The sequence below is a fragment of the Chiloscyllium punctatum genome, chromosome 31, assembly GCF_047496795.1.
Source record: "Chiloscyllium punctatum isolate Juve2018m chromosome 31, sChiPun1.3, whole genome shotgun sequence".
Taxonomy (NCBI): domain Eukaryota; kingdom Metazoa; phylum Chordata; class Chondrichthyes; order Orectolobiformes; family Hemiscylliidae; genus Chiloscyllium; species Chiloscyllium punctatum.
Window position 1 is genome coordinate 77,348,084 of NC_092769.1, and position 20,788 is coordinate 77,368,871.

General features: G+C 53.5%; 1 protein-coding gene across 1 annotated transcript in view; it reads right to left on the bottom strand.

Annotated features, from left to right (window-relative positions):
- The window catches only part of LOC140457195 (atlastin-2-like), a 39,166-nt gene that overhangs the window by 14,674 nt on the left and 3,704 nt on the right, over positions 1-20,788 (bottom strand). Inside the window, exons 4-9 of the mRNA XM_072551256.1 lie at positions 17,467-17,517; positions 14,574-14,630; positions 12,201-12,293; positions 10,979-11,117; positions 3,863-3,990; positions 1,607-1,663 (exon numbers count right to left, since the gene is read on the bottom strand). Coding sequence (XP_072407357.1) covers positions 1,607-1,663; positions 3,863-3,990; positions 10,979-11,117; positions 12,201-12,293; positions 14,574-14,630; positions 17,467-17,517 — 525 coding nt within the window. The remainder of the gene's footprint in view (positions 1-1,606; positions 1,664-3,862; positions 3,991-10,978; positions 11,118-12,200; positions 12,294-14,573; positions 14,631-17,466; positions 17,518-20,788) is intronic.

Consider the following 20,788-nt stretch of genomic DNA (forward strand, 5'->3'; position numbering starts at 1 on the left):
CCCTCAGGCGATACAACATGGCCGATGCCCTCTAACCTGCACATCCCTCGGGCGATACAACATGGCTGATCCCCCCTGAGCCTGCGCATCCCTCAGGTGATACACCATGGCCGACCCGCTCAACCTGCACATCCCTCGGGCGATACAACTTGGCTGACACCTCCCCAGCCTGAACAGCCCTTGGGTGATACAACATGGCTGACGCCCCCTAACCTGCACATCTCTCGGGCGATTCAACATGGCCGACCCACCCCCAACCTGCACATCCCTCGGGTGATACACCATGGCCGACTCCCCCGAGCCTGCATATCCCTCCGGTGATACACCATGGCCGACTCCCCCGAGCCTGCACATCCCTCGGGTGATACAACATGGCCGACTCCCCCGAGCCTGCACATCCCTCGGGTGATACAACATGGCCGACTCCCCCGAGCCTGCATATCCCTCGGGTGATACAACATGGCCGACTCCCCCGAGCCTGCACATCCCTCGGGTGATACAACATGGCCGACTCCCCCGAGCCTGCATATCCCTCGGGTGATACAACATGGCCGACCCCCCCGAGCCTGCACATCCCTCAGGTGATACACCATGGCTGACTCCCCCGAGCCTGCATATCCCTCCGGTGATACACCATGGCTGACTCCCCCGAGCCTGCATATCCCTCGGGTGATACAACATGGCTGACTCCCCCGAGCCTGCACATCCCTCGGGTGATACAACATGGCCGACTCCCCCGAGCCTGCATATCCCTCCGGTGATACACCATGGCTGACTCCCCCGAGCCTGCATATCCCTCGGGTGATACAACATGGCTGACTCCCCCGAGCCTGCACATCCCTCGGGTGATACAACATGGCTGACGCCCCCTAACCTGCACATCTCTCGGGCGATTCAACATGGCCGACCCACCCCCAACCTGCACATCCCTCGGGTGATACACCATGGCCGACCCCCCCGAGCCTGCATATCCCTCCGGTGATACACCATGGCCGACTCCCCCGAGCCTGCACATCCCTCGGGTGATACAACATGGCCGACTCCCCCGAGCCTGCATATCCCTCGGGTGATACAACATGGCCGACCCCCCCGAGCCTGCACATCCCTCGGGTGATACAACATGGCCGACCCCCCCGAGCCTGCACATCCCTCGGGTGATACAACATGGCCGACTCCCCCGAGCCTGCACATCCCTCGGGTGATACAACATGGCCGACCCCCCCGAGCCTGCACATCCCTCGGGTGATACAACATGGCCGACCCCCCCGAGCCTGCACATCCCTCGGGTGATACACCATGGCTGACCCCCCCGAGCCTGCACATCCCTCGGGTGATACAACATGGCCGACTCCCCCGAGCCTGCACATCTTTGGGACTGTGGGAGGAAACCCACACAGACACGGGGTAGAATCGAACCTGGGTCCCTGGTGCTCTGAGGCAGCAGTGTTGACCATTGAGCCACTGTGCCAAGATTCTGGGATAGCAATCTAACTGGGAATGGAGTGGATCATTACTATCCCGTCCCGTCCCCCTACACCACCACTGTCCCAGGGGTCCCTGTCTGTGGGAATTACCATGTCACACAACAATAAGCACTCGTTCTTACCTCCAGGATGGATCTGGGATGCGGGAGGTCCTCACCTTGGAAAACTTTCATGTAAACCTGGATCACAGAATACAGGGACAAAAAGGATGAGTGGGGACAGTGGGCCAACGGCTCCGATTTGACAGTAGACACAGAGTGAGGCTGGGACTTCCCCCACCCACCCACCCACCGACCCGTCCGCTCACAGTCTCAGCTCACCGAGTGCAGGGCAACCTCGAGACTCCAGTGTTGCAACTCCCTCCAGGCCTACTCCCAGCTGCTGTCCACAGCCCAGGCTCAAGCAGGGTGAGTGTGTTTGAGACTGTATTGTTTCCCAGTCAAACACCAATGGCTCTCTTCACTGGCTCACCCTCACTCCCAGGTTACAGCGTCTGCATTTTAAATTACAAATCCACCCTCATGCCCTTCCCTATCGCAGTAATCTCCACCAGCCCCTACACCCCCACCTTATCCCTGTAACCCCCCTCCAATCCCTACAACCCCTCCCTATCTCTGTAACCCCCTCCAGCCCCTACACCCCCTCCCTATCTCTGTAACCCCCTCCAGCCCCTACACCCCCTCCCTATCTCTGTAACCCCCTCCAGCCCCTACACCCCCTCCCTATCTCTGTAACGCCCTCTAGCTCCTACACCCCCTCCCTATCTATGGGACAATTTCCTAACCTGCACATCCCTGGACACTATGGGACAATTTCCCATGGCCAATCCACCCTAACCTGCACATCCCTGGGCACTATGGACAATTTCCCACGGCCAATCCACCCTAACCTGCACATCCCTGGGCACTATGGGACAATTTCCCACGGCCAATCCACCCTAACCTGTACATCCCTGGGCACTATGGGACAATTTCCCACGACCAATCCACCCTAACCTGTACATCCCTGGACACTATGGGACAATTTCCCACGGCCAATCCACCCTAACCTGCACATCCCTGGGCACTATGGGACAATTTCCCACGGCCAATCCACCCTAACCTGCACATCCCTGGGCACTATGGGACAATTTCCCACGGCCAATCCACCCTAACCTGCACATCCCTGGGCACCATGGGACAATTTCCCATGGCCAATCCACCCTAACCTGCACATCCCTGGACACTATGGGACAATTTCCCACGGCCAATCCACCCTAACCTGCACATCCCTGGACACTATGGGACAATTTCCCACGGCCAATCCACCCTAACCTGCACATCCCTGGACACTATGGGACAATTTCCCATGGCCAATCCACCCTAACCTGCACATCTTTGGACTGTGGGAGGAAACTGGAGCAGCTGGAGGAATCCCACGCAGTCACGGGGAGAATGTGCAAACTCCACACAGACAGACACCCGAGGGTGGGATCGAACCCGGGTTCCTGGGAGGGCAATGCTAACCACCGAGGCACCGTGCTGCCACCTGTATGTTTGCTTTGCTGCCAGTCTCTGAATCTCTTTTTTGATTTCCTGTTTCGCTTTGAGCACTGAACCTTCTCCGTTCGGCCTGTTTCTCACTCGTAACTGACAATGGGTCATAATCCACCTTTGTCTAAGGGTCTTGCTGTCTAGCTCTGCCTCCAGATGCCCGACCCTTTACTGCCCTGGTTTACCTGAATCATGTCTTCTCCTTTCCATAGGAATGCTCTCCCACAACCTCTTCCTTCAGGCAGAAGATACAGAGGCCTGAACACACGCACCAGCAGCTTCACAAACAGCCTCTTCCTGCCCGTTATTAGACCGATGGACGGACTCCCTAGTCTTATATCATGCTGACCTTGCTAACATTGATCTTGCCCCGTGCACACCCTGTGGAATGGAGGCTGTGTGCCTTGGTCTTTTTGATCTGTACGTCCTGGCTTACTGCGTGTTGCCTGTCCTGCTCACTGTATTTGTGGTGGCGTGGTGGCACGGTGGCACGGTGGTTAGCACTGCTGCCTCACAGCGCCAGAGACCCGGGTTCAACTCCCCCCTCAGGCGACTGACTGTGTGTAGTTTGCACGTTCTCCCTGTGTCTGTGTGGGTTTCCTCCGGGTGCTCCGGTTTCCTCCCACAGTCCGAAGATGTGCTGGCCAGGTGAATTGGCCATGCTAAATTGCCCGTAGTGTTAGGTAAGGGGTAGATGTAGGGGTATGAGTGGGTTGTGCTTCGGCGGGGCGGTGTGGACTTGTTGGGCCGAAGGGCCTGTTTCCATGCTGTAAGTGATCTAATCTATTTTGGTACACATGACAATAAAATTAATCAATCAGAACGTTGGGGGGGGTGGGCACCCACCTTGAAATATTCCAGCAGGTTCCTGCAGGTGACCTTGGAGCCACCAATCTCTTTCTCCACCAGGTTCTCGGGACTGAGCAGTGAGTGGATCAGAGCCTGCAGATTCGTCTTGAAGTCATTGTCGATGTCTGCCCGAGAGAGAGAGAGAGAGGAGGTCGGAGCTAAGTATGATGGGTTGGGGTACAGAGGGGGGAGAGAGGGGCTCATGCTGGGAGAGGGAAAGACATTCTCAACAATCAAACAGGGCTGAGGGTCAGTGAGAGATGGGGCGGGGGACGGGGGGGGGGGGGGGGTGGTGGTTACAGAAGATTGGCATCACCTGCGGCTTGGGAGAAGGACAGCAGTCAGCAAAGAGAGAGAGAGTCAGATAGAGACAGAGAGAGAGATACAGATAGAAAGACAGTCAGATGGAGACAGAGGGAGAGATACAAACAGAAAGACAGTGAGATGGAGACAGAGGGAGAGATACAGGCAGAAAGACAGTCAGATGGAGACAGAGGGAGAGATACAAACAGAAAGACAGTGAGATGGAGACAGAGGGAGAGATACAAACAGAAAGACAGTGAGATGGAGACAGAGGGAGAGATACAAACAGAAAGACAGTGAGATGGAGACAGAGGGAGAGATACAAACAGAAAGACAGTGAGATGGAGACAGAGGGAGAGATACAGGCAGAAAGACAGTGAGATACAGACAGAGGGAGAGATACAAACAGAAAGACAGTGAGATGGAGACAGAGGGAGAGATACAGGCAGAAAGACAGTGAGCTACAGACAGAGGGAGAGATACAAACAGAAAGACAGTGAAATGGAGACAGAGGGAGAGATACAGGCAGAAAGACAGTGAGATACAGACAGAGGGAGAGATACAAACAGAAAGACAGTCAGGTGGAGACAGAGGGAGAGATACAGACAGAAAGACAGTGAGATACAGACAGAGGGAGAGATACAAACAGAAAGACAGTCAGGTGGAGACAGAGGGAGAGATACAGACAGAAAGACAGTGAGATACAGACAGAGGGAGAGATACAGACAGAAAGACAGTGAGATGGAGACAGAGGGAGAGATACAAACAGAAAGACAGTGAGCTACAGACAGAGGGAGAGATACAAACAGAAAGACAGTGAGATGGAGACAGAGGGAGAGATACAGACAGAAAGACAGTCAGATACAGACAGAGGGAGAGATACAGACAGAAAGACAGTCAGATGGAGACAGAGGGAGAGATACAAACAGAAAGACAGTCAGATGAAGACAGAGGGAGAGATACAAACAGAAAGACAGTCAGATACAGACAGAGGGAGAGATACAGACAGAAAGACAGTGAGATACAGACAGAGGGAGAGATACAGACAGAAAGACAGTCAGATACAGACAGAGGGAGAGATACAGACAGAAAGACAGTGAGATGGAGACAGAGGGAGAGATACAGACAGAAAGACAGTCAGATGGAGACAGAGGGAGAGATACAGATAGAAAGACAGTCAGATACAGACAGAGGGAGAGATACAGACAGAAAGACAGTCAGATGGAGACAGAGGGAGATACAGATAGAAAGACAGTCAGATACAGACAGAGGGAGAGATACAGACAGAAAGAACGGGTGCAATACAGGCAGAAAGAGAGTCAGGTGGTGAGATAGAGTGAGATACAGACAGAGGGGGAGAGAGTGAGAAATCGACAAAGTGTGGAGAGTGGGATAGAGGGAATGAGTGAGACAGAGGGCTAGAGTGAGATACAGACATGATGTTGTGGCACCAGTGTTGGATTGGGGGTGGACAAGGTCAGAAGTCACGTGACACCAGGTTATCATCCAGTGGATTTATTTCAAGTCACTTCACCTGATAAAGGAGCAGCGTTCCAAAAATTGGACTATAATCTGGTGTTGAGAAAGTTTTGAGGTACAGACAGAGATGGAGAGAGAGGCACAGAGATGGAGAGAGACAGACAGACAGACAGACAGAGATAGAGAGAAAGAGAGAGGGAGACACTAAGATACAGAGAGAGAGAGAGAGAGAGAGAGAGCCAGATAAATAGGGAGATAGAGTGAGATATAGGCAGAAACAGTCAGAGAGAGGGGTGGGGGGAAGAGTGAGATACAGCAGGAGAGAGAGTTCGATGGAAAGAGACAGAGGGGAGGGAGAGAAAGAGCATGTGAAAGCCAGAGAGACAGACAGAGAAGGAGGGTGATGATCATCAATGAATATATCAAGCTTCAATTCCAAGTTATGTTTTTATAAGAGGACTGATGAACCTCAAAGCTGAGGGGTGGCCGAGTGGTATTATCTGAATAGATCAGTGAGGTCTTGCCTTTTGGGAAGTCGAATCAAGGTAGGAGTTTCGTGGTGAATGGTAGGGCCTGAAGGAGTGTAGTAGAACAGAGGCATCTTGGAGTTCAGGTTCACACCTCTCTGAAAGTGGACTCCGAGGTAGACAAGGCAGTGAAGAAGGCTTTTGGCACACTGTCCTTCATCAATCAGGGCATTGAGAATAGAAGTTGGGAAGTTATATTGCAGTTATACAGGATGCACTTGGAGTATTGTGTTCAGTTTTGGTCACTTTATAGGAAGGATGTTATTAAACTGGAAAGAGTGCAGAAGAAATTCACAAGGATGTTGCCTGGACCCCATGGTCTACGTTATAAGGAGAGGTTAGACAGGCTAGGACTGTTTTCTTTATAGTGTAGGAGGCTGCTTTGGGAACCTTATAGAGGTGTATAAGATCATGAGAGGCATGGATGGGGTGAATGCACTCAGTGTTTTTCCCAGGGTTGGGGAATCGAGGGGGAGAGGGCATCAGTTTAAGGTTAGAGGGGAAAGAATAAAAGGGAATCTGAGGGGAAACCTTTTCATCCAGAGGGTGGTATGCAGATGGAATGAGCTGCCAGTGGAAGGGGTTGGCGCAGGTACATTAACAACATTTAAAAGGCATTTGGACACATACATGGGTAGGAGAGAGTTAGAAGGATATGGGCCAAGTGTAGGGATTTGGGGTTAGCGTGGACGGACCAGTTTGGACCAAAAGGACCAGTCTCCATGCTGTCGAACTCTATGGCTGGGGCTGTTTTCCCTGGAGCGTCGGAGGCTGAGGGGTGACCTTATAGGGGTTTACAAAATCATGAGGGGACATGAATAGGGTAAATAGACAAAGTCTTTTCCCTGGGGTCGGGGATCCATAAGTAGAGAGCTTAGGTTTTAAGGTGAGTGAGGAAAGATACAAAAGGGAGCTGAGAGGCAACTTTTTCACGCAGAGGGTGGTACGTGTATGGAATGAGCTGTCAGAGGATGTGGTGGAGGCTGGTACAATTGCAACATTTAAGAGGCATCTGGATGGGTATATGAATAGGAAGGGTTTGGAGGGATATGGGCCGGGTGCTGGCAGATGGGACGAGATTAGTTCAGGATATCTGGGTCAGCATGGACGGGTTGGACCGAAGGGTCTGTTTCCGTGCTGTGTGAGTGTATGATTCTGACTGGGGTATTTTGCCCGGGGACTGATCCTAACAAGCTGAAGGTTGCAACAAGTGTGGAGGCCGAGGCTCCTGCACTTCTCCTGTCTGAGTACTCTTACACGCCTCAGCTACAGCTTCCCTCCTCTGTCCCTGACAACTGACCAATCCTCAACTGCACGGCTGTCTCCTGGTAAATAATTTGCCCCCTCCCTGTGTAGACAGCCAGGTCTCCAGCCCAGTCACCCTCCGCTGTAGACTTATTTGCCCTGGGCCACACTGACGCTCAGGAGCTCCCACATGCTGCAGTTGCAACGCATCGCCTGTCCTGCCATTCAACAGCTCATCCCGGCTTTGTCTTACGTCAGAGAGGAAGAACCAGTTCCTAACGGATCAAACAGTTAGAGAGAAGCCAAACAGCATCTCCATTCCTGACACGGTCACTCGTCCAACTTCCAGCACTCTGTTCAGCGTCACATTCACGCAGCACCCCTTCCAAACCCAGGAACACGTCCGTCTCAAAGGACAAGGGAAGCAGAGACATGGGAACGCCACACTCTGCAAGTTCCCCTCCAAGCCACTCATCACACCGACTTGGAAATATATCGGCCGTTCCCTCAGTGTAGCTGGGTCAGAATCCTGGGATTCCCTCCCAGAGGACGTTGTGAGTCTACCTATAGCACATGGATTCACCAACGTCCTATACAACCTCAACCTGACGTCCCAACTCCGACACTTGAAGGTCTGAGCAATGAAGGCAAGTGTGCCAAATGCCTTCTTAACCACTCTCTGTATGTGATGCAAACTTCAACCAATTATAAACCTGAACCTCTAGGTTTCTCTGGTCCACGTCACTACCCAACACCCAACATTCACCTGTATAAGCCCTGTCCTTGTGTATTTTACCAAAATCCAATACCTTGCCTTTATCCAAATTAAACTCCATCTGCCACTCCTCAGTCCATTGACCCAATCAAACAATATCCCTTTGTAATCTTACATGATCTTCTTCACTGTCCACTGGACCATCAACCTTACTAGCTAGTAATGCCTTCTAGATTCTCATCGAAATCATTGATACAAATGACATACAAAACTGGGTCCAGTACGGATTAGATTCATAGAATCCCTACTGTGTGGATTCAGGCCATTCAGCCCGACTGGACCACACAGAAGCCACACCCCCTGACCCTATTCCTGTAACCCTGCATTTTCCACGGCCAATCCACCCTAACTTGTACATCCCTGGGCACTATGGGACAATTTCCCATGGCCAAACCACCCTAACCTGCACATCCCTGGGCACTATGGGACAATTTCCCATGGCCAAACCACCCTAACCTGCACATCCCTGGGCACTATGGGACAATTTCCCATGGCCAACCCACCCTAACCTGTACATCCCTGGACACTATGGGACAATTTCCCATGGCCAATCCACCCTAACCTGCACATCCCTGGACACTATGGGACAATTTCCCACGGCCAATCCACCCTAACCTGCACATCCCTGGGCACTATGGGACAATTTCCCATGGCCAATCCACCCTAACCTGCACATCCCTGGGCACTATGGGACAATTTCCCATGGCCAAACCACCCTAACCTGCACATCCCTGGGCACTATGGGACAATTTCCCACGGCCAATCCACCCTAACCTGCACATCCCTGGACACTATGGGACAATTTCCCATGGTCAATCCACCCTAACCTGCACATCCCTGGACACTATGGGACAATTTCCCATGGCCAATCCACCCTAACCTGCACATCCCTGGGCACTATGGGACAATTTCCATGGCCAATCCACCCTAACCTGCACATCCCTGGGCACTATGGGACAATTTCCCACGGTCAATCCACCCTAACCTGCACATCCCTGGGCACTGTGGGACACTTTCCCATGGCGAATCTACCCTAATCTGCACATCCCTGGGCACTATGGGACAATTTCCCAATGGCCAATCCACCCTAACCTGTACATCCCTGGGCACTATGAGACAATTTCCCATGGCCAATCCACCCTAACCTGCACATCCCGGGACACTATGGGACAATATCCCATGGCCAATCCACCCTAACCTGCACATCCCTGGACACTATGGGACAATATCCCACGGCCAATCCGCCCTAACTTGCACATCCCTGGACACTATGGGACAATTTCCCACGGCCAATCCGCCCTAACCTGCACATCCCTGGGCACTATGGGACAATTTCCCATGGCCAATCCACCCGAATCTGTGCATCCCTGGGCACTATGGGACAATTTCCCATGGCCAATCCACCCGAATCTGTGCATCCCTGGACACTATGGGACAATTTCCCATGGCCAATCCACCCTAACCTGTACATCCCTGGACACTATGGGACAATTTCCCACGGCCAAACCACCCTAACCTGCACATCCCTGGGCACTATGGGACAATTTCCCATGGTCAATCCACCCTAACCTGCACATCCCTGGGCACTATGGGACAATTTCCCATGGCCAATCCACCCTAACCTGCACATCCCTGGGCACTATGGGACAATTTCCCATGGCCAATCCACCCTAACCTGCACATCCCTGGGCACTATGGGACAATTTCCCATGGCCAATCCACCCGGACCTGTGCATCCCTGGGCACTATGGGACAATTTCCCATGGCCAATCCACCCTAACCTGCACATCCCTGGGCACTATGGGACAATTTCCCATGGCCAATCCACCCTAACCTGCACATCCCTGGGCACTATGGGACAATTTCCCACGGCCAATCCACCCTAACCTGTGCATCCCTGGACACTACAGGACAATTTCCCATGGCCAATCCACCCTAACCTGCACATCCCTGGACACTATGGGACAATTTCCCATGGCCAATCCACCCTAACCTGCACATCCCTGGACACTATGGGACAATTTCCCACGGCCAATCCACCCTAACCTGCACATCCCTGGATACTATGGGACAATTTCCCATGGCCAATCCACCCGAACCTGTGCATCCCTGAACACTATGGGACAATTTCCCACGGCCAATCCACCATAACCTGTGCATCCCTGGGCACTATGGGACAATTTCCCACGGCCAATCCACCATAACCTGTGCATCCCTGAACACTATGGGACAATTTCCCACGGCCAATCCACCATAACCTGTACATCCCTGGGCACTATGGGACAATTTCCCATGGCCAATCCACCCTAACCTGCACATCCCTGGACTCTATGGGACAATTTCCCACGGCCAATCCACTCGAACCTGTGCATCCCTGAACACTATGGGACAATTTCCCACGGCCAATCCACCATAACCTGTACATCTTTGGAGTGTGGGAGGAAACCGGAGCACCCAGAGGAAACCCACGCAGACACGGGGAGAATGTGCAAACTCCACACAGACAGTCGCCTGAGGCTAGAATCAAACCCAGGTCCCTGGCGCTGGGAGGCAGCAGTGCTAACCACTGAGGCACCATGCCATCTTACTGGGTAATAAATTATGTGCTACCCACATCCCTCGGATGAATATAAACTCGTGATTGTACCTCATGGGAATGGCCTTCATTGGTTGCAGAGTGCTTTGGATGGTCCTAATGTGGAACCGAAATGGAGGGACATTATTCACAGAAGATGCCCAGAGCAGAAGGAATAACAGAGCTCCCGGATCAATGCCAGTACCTACCTTTCAGCTTGCCATCGAAGGCAGGGTTGGTGGCGACCTTGAGCCCTGGGTGGGGCATGAGGAAACACTGGAGATGATTGAAGCAAGAGTGGATGTGTTTGCGCACCAACTGCAGCTCCTCGTGTTGGTGAGGTTTGACCTGGGAGCAAGGAGGCAATCACGAAACAGTGAGACTGGCCGAGGTCCCCAGTGGAACACCATTCACCTCGTGTTACCCCCCAATGTACACTCTCCCGAAAACCTCACACTCTCTCCAGCACCACTGTATCACATGTAAAGGGAGCTTTACTCTGTATCTAACCCCGTGCTGTCCCTGTCCTGGGGAGTGTTTGATGGGGGGACAGTGTAGAGGGAGCTTTACTCTGTATCTAACCCTGTGCTGTCCCTGTCCCTCGGAGTGTTTGATGGGGGGACAGTGTAGAGGGAGCTTTACTCTGTATCTAACCCTGTGCTGTCCCTGTCCCTCGGAGTGTTTGATGGGGGGACAGTGTAGAGGGAGATTACTCTGTATCTAACCCTGTGCTGTCCCTGTCCTGGGGAGTGTTTGATGGGGGGACAGTGCAGAGGGAGCTTTACTCTGTATCTAACCCCGTGCTGTCCCTGTCCCTGGGAGTGTTTGATGGGGGGACAGTGTAGAGGGAGCTTTACTCTGTATCTAACCCCGTGCTGTCCCTGTTCCTGGGAGTGTTTGATGGGGGGACAGTGTAGAGAAAGCTTTACTCTGTATCTAACCCCGTGCTGTCCCTGTCCTGGGGAGTGTTTGATGGGGGGACAGTGTAGAGAAAGCTTTACTCTGTATCTAACCCCATGCTGTCTAACCCTGTCCCGGGAGTGTTTGATAGAGCCCACCTCAACAATATCTAAGCCCCGTCGTCCATGCTTGGTTCTCGAACCCTCGACTCCCCCTTACCCAATAAAAATCTCTCAGTCTCAGCTCTGAAGTTTCCGATTGTGTTGTGTAAGAGTTCCACGTTCCCAAACCCCAGAGGAATGCAGAGGGAGCGCTGGCTGGCGTTACCCCCCCCCCCCACCACCCCGAACGGTGCGGCCCGAATGTGAACGTTTTGCCCCATGATTTAAACAGCCACCCACAGGGACGCGACTCGCCTCTCTCCACTGAGCCCCTGTCATCTCACATCGCCATCGCACCCCGCTCTGTATCCGCACTGGACAAGGAGGCAAGAGGGGTGACCATTCTGAGATGTTTGGGGCCGCTCCTCACCTGGAGTCGCCTCTCCAAAAAATCTTTGCCCCCTTCCAATCCGAATGGATACTCATAAGGAAAGCTCCAATCCCGGACCAGAAACATCAGAGTCTACAGAGGATGGGAGAAAGCAGCACATTGAAATCGCTTTCAGTGTCACCTGTTTTTTTAGATTTGATTCCCTACAGTGTGGAAACAGGCCCAACCAGTCCACACCAACCCTCCGAAGAGTAACCCACCCAGACATATTTCCCATGGACTAATGCACCTAACATTCTGGAACAATTTCCCATGACCAATCCACCCTAACCTGCACATCCCTGGGCATTATGGGACAATTTCCCAATGGCCAATCCACCCTAACCTGCACATCCCTGGGCATTATGGGACAATTTCCCAATGGCCAATCCACCCTAACCTGCACATCCCTGGGCACTATGGGACAATTTCCCATGACCAATCCACCCTAACCTGCACATCCCTGGGCACTATCGGACAATTTCCCATGGCCAATCCACCCTAACCTGCACATCCCTGGGCACTATGGGACAATTTCCCAATGGCCAATCCACCCTAACCTGCACATCCCTGGGCACTATGGGACAATTTCCCATGGCCAATCCACCCTAACCTGCACATCCCTGGGCATTATGGGACAATTTCCCAATGGCCAATCCACCCTAACCTGCACATCCCTGGGCACTATGGGACAATTTCCCATGACCAATCCACCCTAACCTGCACATCCCTGGGCACTATGGGACAATTTCCCATGGCCAATCCACCCTAACCTGCACATCCCTGGACACTATGGGACAATTTCCCATGACCAATCCACCCTAACCTGCACATCCCTGGGCACTATGGGACAATTTCCCACGGCCAATCCACCCTGACCTGCACATCCCTGGGCACTATGGGACAATTTCCCAAGGCCAATCCACCCTAACCTGCACATCCCTGGACACTATGGGACAATTTCCCACGGCCAATCCACCCTAACCTGTACATCCCTGGACACTATGGAACAATTTCCCACGGCCAATCCACCCTAACCTGCACATCTTTGGACTGTGGGAGGAAACCCACGCAGACACGGGGAGAATGTGCAAACACCACACAGACAGTCGCCCGAGGCTGGAATCGAACCTGGGACCCTGGTGCTGTGAGGCAGCAGTGCCAACCACTGAGCCACCATGCCACCCCATTTCACTCTGTGTCATAGAATCCTCCAGATGTACAGCTCTGAAACAGACCCTTCGGCCCAACCCGTCCATGCTGACCATATATCCCAACCCAATCTAGTCCCATTTCCCAGCACCCGGCCCATATCCCTCCAAACCCTTCCTATTCATATACCCATCCAAATGCCTCTTAAATGTTGCAATTGTACCAGCCTCCACCACATCCTCTGGCAGCTCATTCCATACACGTACCACCCTCTGTGTGAAAAAGTTGCCCCTTGGGTCTCTTTTATATCTTTCCCCTCTCACCCTAAACCTATGCCCCTCTAGTTCTGAACTCCCCCACCCCAGGGAAAAGACTTTGTCTATTTACCCTATCAATGACCCTCATAATTTTGTAAACCTCTATAAAGTTACCCCTCAGCCTCCGACGCTCCAGGGAAAACAGCCCCAGCCTGTTCAGCCTCTCCCTGTAGCTCAGATCCTGCAACCCTGGCAACATCCTTGTAAATCTCCATCTGCCTCCAATCTGTTTCCTTCAATCTCTTTCTCCATTTGTCTCCCCCATCCCTCCTTATCTATATATCTCTCTCCATCTCTGTTTATCCCCCCTCTCTGCCTATCTCTCTATCTCCCTGTGTCTCCCATTCTGTCTCTCAATCTCTGTCTCCTTCCATTTCTCTCTCCCTCTGTCTCCTTGTCCCTCCGCATATTTCTCTCTCTCTCTGTCTCCATCTTTGTTTCCCTCTCTATTTGCCCCACTCTCTCTCTGTCCAGTCTCCCTGATTCCCTCCGTGTATCTCTCTCTCTCTCTCTCTCTCTGTCTCTATCTATCTTCGTCTCCCCGTATTCCCCTGTTTCTCTTGTTCTGTCTACGTTTCTGTCTCTCTCGCTCTGCCTCCCACAGTCTCTCTCTTATTTTCAGTAAGAGAGACGGGGCTGGGGGATTAAGGAAGGCTGCATCTGCAGGGATCAGAGGGAACACGCTCTTGATTCCCCTTCGTGCAGCACAAGGGCAGTGAAAGGGGGACCCTTCTCTCACACAGTGTTGCCTCATTGACTCAGCATTTGACAGGAAGGACTCGTGGTTGCAAATTGGATGGATTGGGAAATGGGGAATGCAAACAAGTCGCTGTGAGGCTGGCGGATTGAGGAGGTTGATGAGGAGTTCTTGTTGTATCCTGTCCCTGTGACAGTGCTGCTGTACCTGGAAAGGCTTGAGTGAGGTCTCATCCATAGCCAAACGTCCATATTCAGTGAAGAGCTGCAACAGAAACGTTACAGGCAAACAAGGCCACAGAACCAAGCAGGAGCCCGCTCGATGTTAAAATCGGATTAGCTTTCCGACGGGTAGCCTACTCAATACTTTACAAAGCCCATGTCCGTCTCGTAACACTGGGGGGTCACTCACACCTCAGACTACAGGGACTCTCGGTCCAAGACGCACTCCAGAAACCAGAGATCATCCAGCATGAAAATACGGTTATTGAGGGAGGGAGCACTGTCAGAGAGTCAGTGCTGAGGGAGTGGGCGCACTGTCGGAGGGTCAGTGCTGAGGGAGGGGGGCACTGTCGGAGGGTCAGTGCTGAGGGAGTGGGCGCACTGTCGGAGGGTCAGTGCTGAGGGAGTGCCGCACTGTCGGAGGGTCAGTACTGAGGGAGTGGGCACTGTCGGAGGGTCAGTACTGAGGGAGTGGGCACTGTCGGAGGGTCAGTGCTGATGGAGTGGGCACTGTCAGAGGGTCAGTGCTGAGGGAGTGGGCACTGTCGGAGGGTCAGTGCTGAGGGAGCGGGGACTGTCAGAGGGTCAGTGCTGAGGGAACGGGCACTGTTGGATGTTCAATGCTGAGGGAGCGGGCACTGTTGGAGGGTCAGTGCTGAGGGAGTGGACAGTGTCGGAGGGTCAATGCTGAGGGAGTGTGCACTGTCGGAGGATCAATGCTGAGAGAGTGGGCACTGTCGGAGGGTCAGTGCTGTGGGAGTGGGCACTGTTTGAGGGTCGGTGCTGAGGGACTGGGGACTGTCGGAGGGTCAGCGCTGAGGGAGGGGGCACTGTCAGAGGGTTTGTGCTGAGGGAGTGGGCCCTGTCGGAGGGTCAGTGTTGAGGGAGTGGGCACTGTCGGAGGGTCAGTGTTGAGGGAGTGGGCACTGTTGGAGGGTCAGTGCTGAGGGAGTGGACAGTGTCGGAGGGTCAATGCTGAGGGAGTGGGCACTATCGGAGGATCAGTGCTAAGGGAGCGGGCACTGTCGGAGGGTCAGTGCTGTGGGAGTGGGCACTGTCGGAGGGTCAGTGCTGAGGGAATGGGCACTGTCGGAGGGTCAGTGCTGAGGGAGTGGGCACTGTTTGAGGGTCGGTGCTGAGGGAGTGGGGACTGTCGGAGGGTCAGCGCTGAGGGAGGGGGCACTGTCAGAGGGTTAGTGCTGAGGGAGTGGGCACTGTCGGAGGGTCAGTGTTGAGGGAGTGGGCACTGTTGAAGGGTCAGTGCTGAGGGAGTGTGCACTGTCAGAGGGTCAGTGCTGAGGGAGTGGGCCCTGTCGGAGGGTCAGTGTTGAGGGAGTGGGCACTGTCGGAGGGTCAGTGTTGAGGGAGTGGGCACTGTTGGAGGGTCAGTGCTGAGGGAGTGTGCACTGTCGGAGGGTCAGTGCTGAGGGAGTGGGCACTGTCGGAGGATCAGTGCTAAGGGAGCGGGCACTGTCGGAGGGTCAGTGCTGTGGGAGTGGGCACTGTTTGAGGGTCGGTGCTGAGGGAGTGGGGACTGTCGGAGGGTCAGCGCTGAGGGAGGGGGCACTGTCAGAGGGTTAGTGCTGAGGGAGTGGGCACTGTCGGAGGGTCAGTGTTGAGGGAGTGGGCACTGTCGGAGGGTCAGTGTTGAGGGAGTGGGCACTGTTGAAGGGTCAGTGCTGAGGGAGTGTGCACTGTCAGAGGGTCAGTGCTGAGGGAGTGGGCCCTGTCGGAGGGTCAGTGTTGAGGGAGTGGGCACTGTCGGAGGGTCAGTGTTGAGGGAGTGGGCACTGTTGGAGGGTCAGTGCTGAGGGAGTGTGCACTGTCGGAGGGTCAGTGCTGAGGGAGTGGGCACTGTCGGAGGATCAGTGCTAAGGGAGCGGGCACTGTCGGAGGGTCAGTGCTGTGGGAGTGGCACTGTTTGAGGGTCGGTGCTGAGGGAGTGGGGACTGTCGGAGGGTCAGCGCTGAGGGAGGGGGCACTGTCAGAGGGTTAGTGCTGAGGGAGTGGGCACTGTCGGAGGGTCAGTGTTGAGGGAGTGGGCACTGTTGGAGGGTCAGTGCTGAGGGAGTGGACAGTGTCGGAGGGTCAATGCTGAGGGAGTGGGCACTGTCGGAGGATCAATGCTGAGGGAGTGTGCACTGTCGGAGGATCAATGCTGAGGGAGTGGGCACTGTCGGAGGGTCAGTGCTAAGGGAGCGGGCACTGTCGGAGGGTCAGTGCTGAGGGAATGGGCACTGTCGGAGGGTCAGTGCTGAGGGAATGGGCACTGTCGGAGGGTCAGTGCTGAGGGAGTGGGCACTGTTTGAGGGCCGGTGCTGAGGGAGTGGGGACTGTCGGAGGGTCAGCGCTGAGGGAGTGGGCCCTGTCGGAGGGTCAGTGCTGAGGGAATGGGCACTGTCGGAGGGTCAGTGCTGAGGGAGTGGGCACTGTTTGAGGGCCGGTGCTGAGGGAGTGGGGACTGTCGGAGGGTCAGTGCTGAGGGAGTGGGCACTGTTTGAGGGCCGGTGCTGAGGGAGTGGGCACTGTCGGAGGATCAGTGCTGAGGGAGTGGACAGTGTCAGAGGGTCAGCGCTGAGGGAGAGGGCACTGTCGGAGGGTCAGTGCTGAGGGAGTGGGCACTGTTGGAGGGTCAGCGCTGACGGAGAGGGCACTGATTCCTGTAAAATTCCATTTGAGTCAGTGATGTCCGTTGGGAAAGAGAAATCTGCCATCCTTCCGCAGTCTGGCTCACATGCGCCTCACCCCACACAGCGATGTGGCTCAGTCTTAAATGCCCCCTGAAACGGCAGAACGCAACACTCAATACAGGGGTATTTAGAAATGTCCAACATCCCATAATAGAATAAAGAATGGTTACCCCAGTTACACAGACCAACCTGGAGATGCTGTAAGTCATCCTCCTGAATATTGTTTGTTAAGTTATACACCTGAAACAATGCAGAGAGAGTTGATGGCAAAATGAAAGATTCCAGGACAAAGTGAAAAGGGGCGATCAAATTGACTGAGCGACTTTGGAAGCAGAAAGCATTAGTGCTTTTTAGACAAGAGGATCATAGTGATAGATAAGCCGGGACCTGTGTTGACTCCACTGCTCTTTTCAATAAATATTAATGTCACGGTGGCTCAGTGGTTAGCGCTGCTGCCTGACAGCTCCGGAGTACTGGGTTCGATCCCACCCTCGGGCAACTGTCTCTACAGGGTTTGCACGTTCTCCCTGGGTCTGTGTGGGTTTCCTCCGGGTGCTCCAGTTTCCTCCCACAGTCCAAAGATGTACAGGTATAGGTGGATTGGCCGTGGGAAATTGTCCCATAGTGACCAGGGATGTGCAGGTTAGGGTGGATTGGCCATGGGAAATTGTCCCATAGTGTCCAGGGATGTGCTGGTTAGGGTGTATTGGCCATGGGAAATTGTCCCATAGTGTCCAGGGATGTGCAGGTTAGGGTGTATTGGCCGTGGGAAATTGTCCCATAGTGTCCAGGGATGTGCAGGTTAGGGTGTATTGGCCATGGGAAATTGTCCCATAGTGTCCAGGATGTGCAGGTTAGGGTGGATTGGCCATGGGAAATTGTCCCATAGTGCCCAGGGATGTGCAGGTTAGGGTGGGTTGGCCGTGCTAAATTGCCCATAGTGCCCAGGGATGTGCAGGTTAGGGTGGATTGGCCATGGGAAATTGTCCCATAGTGTCCAAGGATGTGCAGGTTAGGGTGGATTGGCCATGGGAATCTGTCCCATAGTGCCCAGGGATGTGCAGGTTAGGGTGGATTGGCCATGGGAAATTATCCCATAGTGCTCAGGGATGTATAGGTTAGGGTGGATTGGCCGTGGGAAAATGTCCCATAGTGTCCAGGGATGTGCAGGTTAGGGTGGATTGGTCATGGGAAATTGTCCCATAGTGTCCAGGGATGTGCGGCTTAGGGTGGATTGGCCATGGGAAATTGTCCCATAGTGTCCAGGGATGTGCAGGTTAGGGTGGATTGGTCATGGGAAATTGTCCCATAGTGTCCAGGGATGGGTGGATTGGTCATGGGAAATTGTCCCATAGTGCCCAGGGATGTGCAGGTTAGGGTGGATTGGCCGTGGGAAATTGTCCCATAGTGCCCAGGGATGTGCAGGTTAGGGTGGATTGGTCGTGCGAAATTGTCCCATAGTGCCCAGGGATGTGCAGGTTAGGGTGGATTGGCCGTGGGAAATTGTCCCATAGTGCCCAGGGATGTGCAGGTTAGGGTGGATTGGCCGTGGGAAATTGTCCCATAGTGCCCAGGGATGTGCAGGTTAGGGTGGATTGGCCGTGGGAAATTGTCCCATAGTGCCCAGGGATGTGCAGGTTAGGGTGGATTGGTCGTGCGAAATTGTCCCATAGTGCCCAGGATGTGCAGGTTAGGGTGGATTGGCCGTGGGAAATTGTCCCATAGTGCCCAGGGATGTGCAGGTTAGGGTGGATTGGCCGTGGGAAATTGTCCCATAGTGCCCAGGGATGTGCAGGTTAGGGTGGATTGGTCGTGCGAAATTGTCCCATAGTGTCCAGGGATGTGCAGGTTAGGGTGGATTGGCCGTGGGAAATTGTCCCATAGTGTGCAGTTTAGGGCGGGCTAGTCATGGGAAGTGCATGGTTCCAGGGGTGGGGAGTGGGGGAATGGGTCTGGGTGAGATGCGGGGTCAGTGTGGACTCAATGGGCCAAATGGCCTGCTCCCACACCGCAGGGATTCTAATGATTTGGATTTGTGGTACACTGTTCCGTGGTTTGTGGAAGATAACAAAACTAGGGAGAAGGACAGCAACAGATTTTGGAGAGACATTGGGCAGATGCAGGTGAACCGAGGATGTGTGAGCAGCTGCTGGGAAGAGTTCGCCCAGGTGGAGAGACAGATTTGTTTAAAGTCACTCCTGACCTCGGTGTCACTGACTGGACCTGTATTCATTGGCCATCCCTAGTTGTCCTTGAGAGGGCTCTGGTGAGCTGACTTTGTTAACTGCTCCAGCCTGTTGAGTGTTGGCACATCCACCCTCCCTCAAGGCAAGGAGTTCCAGGATTTTGAGCTGAGTTTCAAAAAAGTGGAACAGATTTAACTGGTTTGGAGGGACCTGGGGGCTGTTTATCACGAAGTTGCAAGGACAGGTTTTAATTTGATTGATTCTTGTCATTTGTACCTAGGTACAGTGGAAGTTTTGTTTTGTGTGTGGTACAGGCAGGTTATACCATAGTGCATCAGGGTGATGGAACAGAGCAAGGAATACAGTGTTACAGCTGCAGAGAAGGTACACAGAGTGCAAGATCAACATTTAGATTCGATTAGATTCCCTACAGTGTGGAAACAGGCCCTTTGGCCCAACAAGTCCACACCGACCCTCCGAAGAGTAACCCACCCAGACCCATTTCCCTCTGACTAATGCACCTATCACGATGAGCAATTTAGAATGGCCAATCCACCCAAACCTGCACATCTTTGGATTGTGGGAGGAAACCGGAGCACCCGGAGGAAACCCACACAGACACAGGGAGAAGATGCAAACTCCCCACAGACAGATGCCCGAGGCTGAAATCGAACCCAGGTCCCTGACGCTGGGAGGCAGCAGTGCTAACCACTGAGCCACCGTGCTGAGCAATCTAATAACAGCGGGGAAGAAGCTGTTCTTGAATCTGTTGATACGTGTGTTTAAGCTTTTGTATCTTCTGCCAGACAGGAGAGAGTAGGGGGAGATTCTAACCAGGCTGGGAGGGGTCTGTGATGATGTCGGCTGCCTTCCCCAGGCAGTGGGACGTGTAGATGGAATCAGTGGATGGAAGGTTGGGTTTGTGCGATGGTCTGGGCTGGGTTCACAGCTCCCTGGAGCTCCTCCCGGTCCTCGTCAGAGAAGTTGTCATCCCACACCGTGATGCACCCAGATAGAACACTTTCTACAGTGCATCTGTAAAAATTCAGGTGCAGAAGCTTGTTAAACGAGACGGACAGAATCCTCGACTTTATAAACAGTGAGTAAGAGCAAAGAAATTATGTTAAACTCACTTATCAAAGGTGGATTAGGTTCGAGAAAGACGTTGGGTTGAATTCTGGCCCCCACGTTTTAGGAAGGATGTCAAGACTTGTAGAGAGTGAGGAGGGAAATTTACTGAAATGGGACCAAGGGTAAGGGAGGACAGCGATTAGTGAGTTTTCAGATTTGTAGCTCAGGTTGAGGTTCTGGATGTAGGTTTGCTC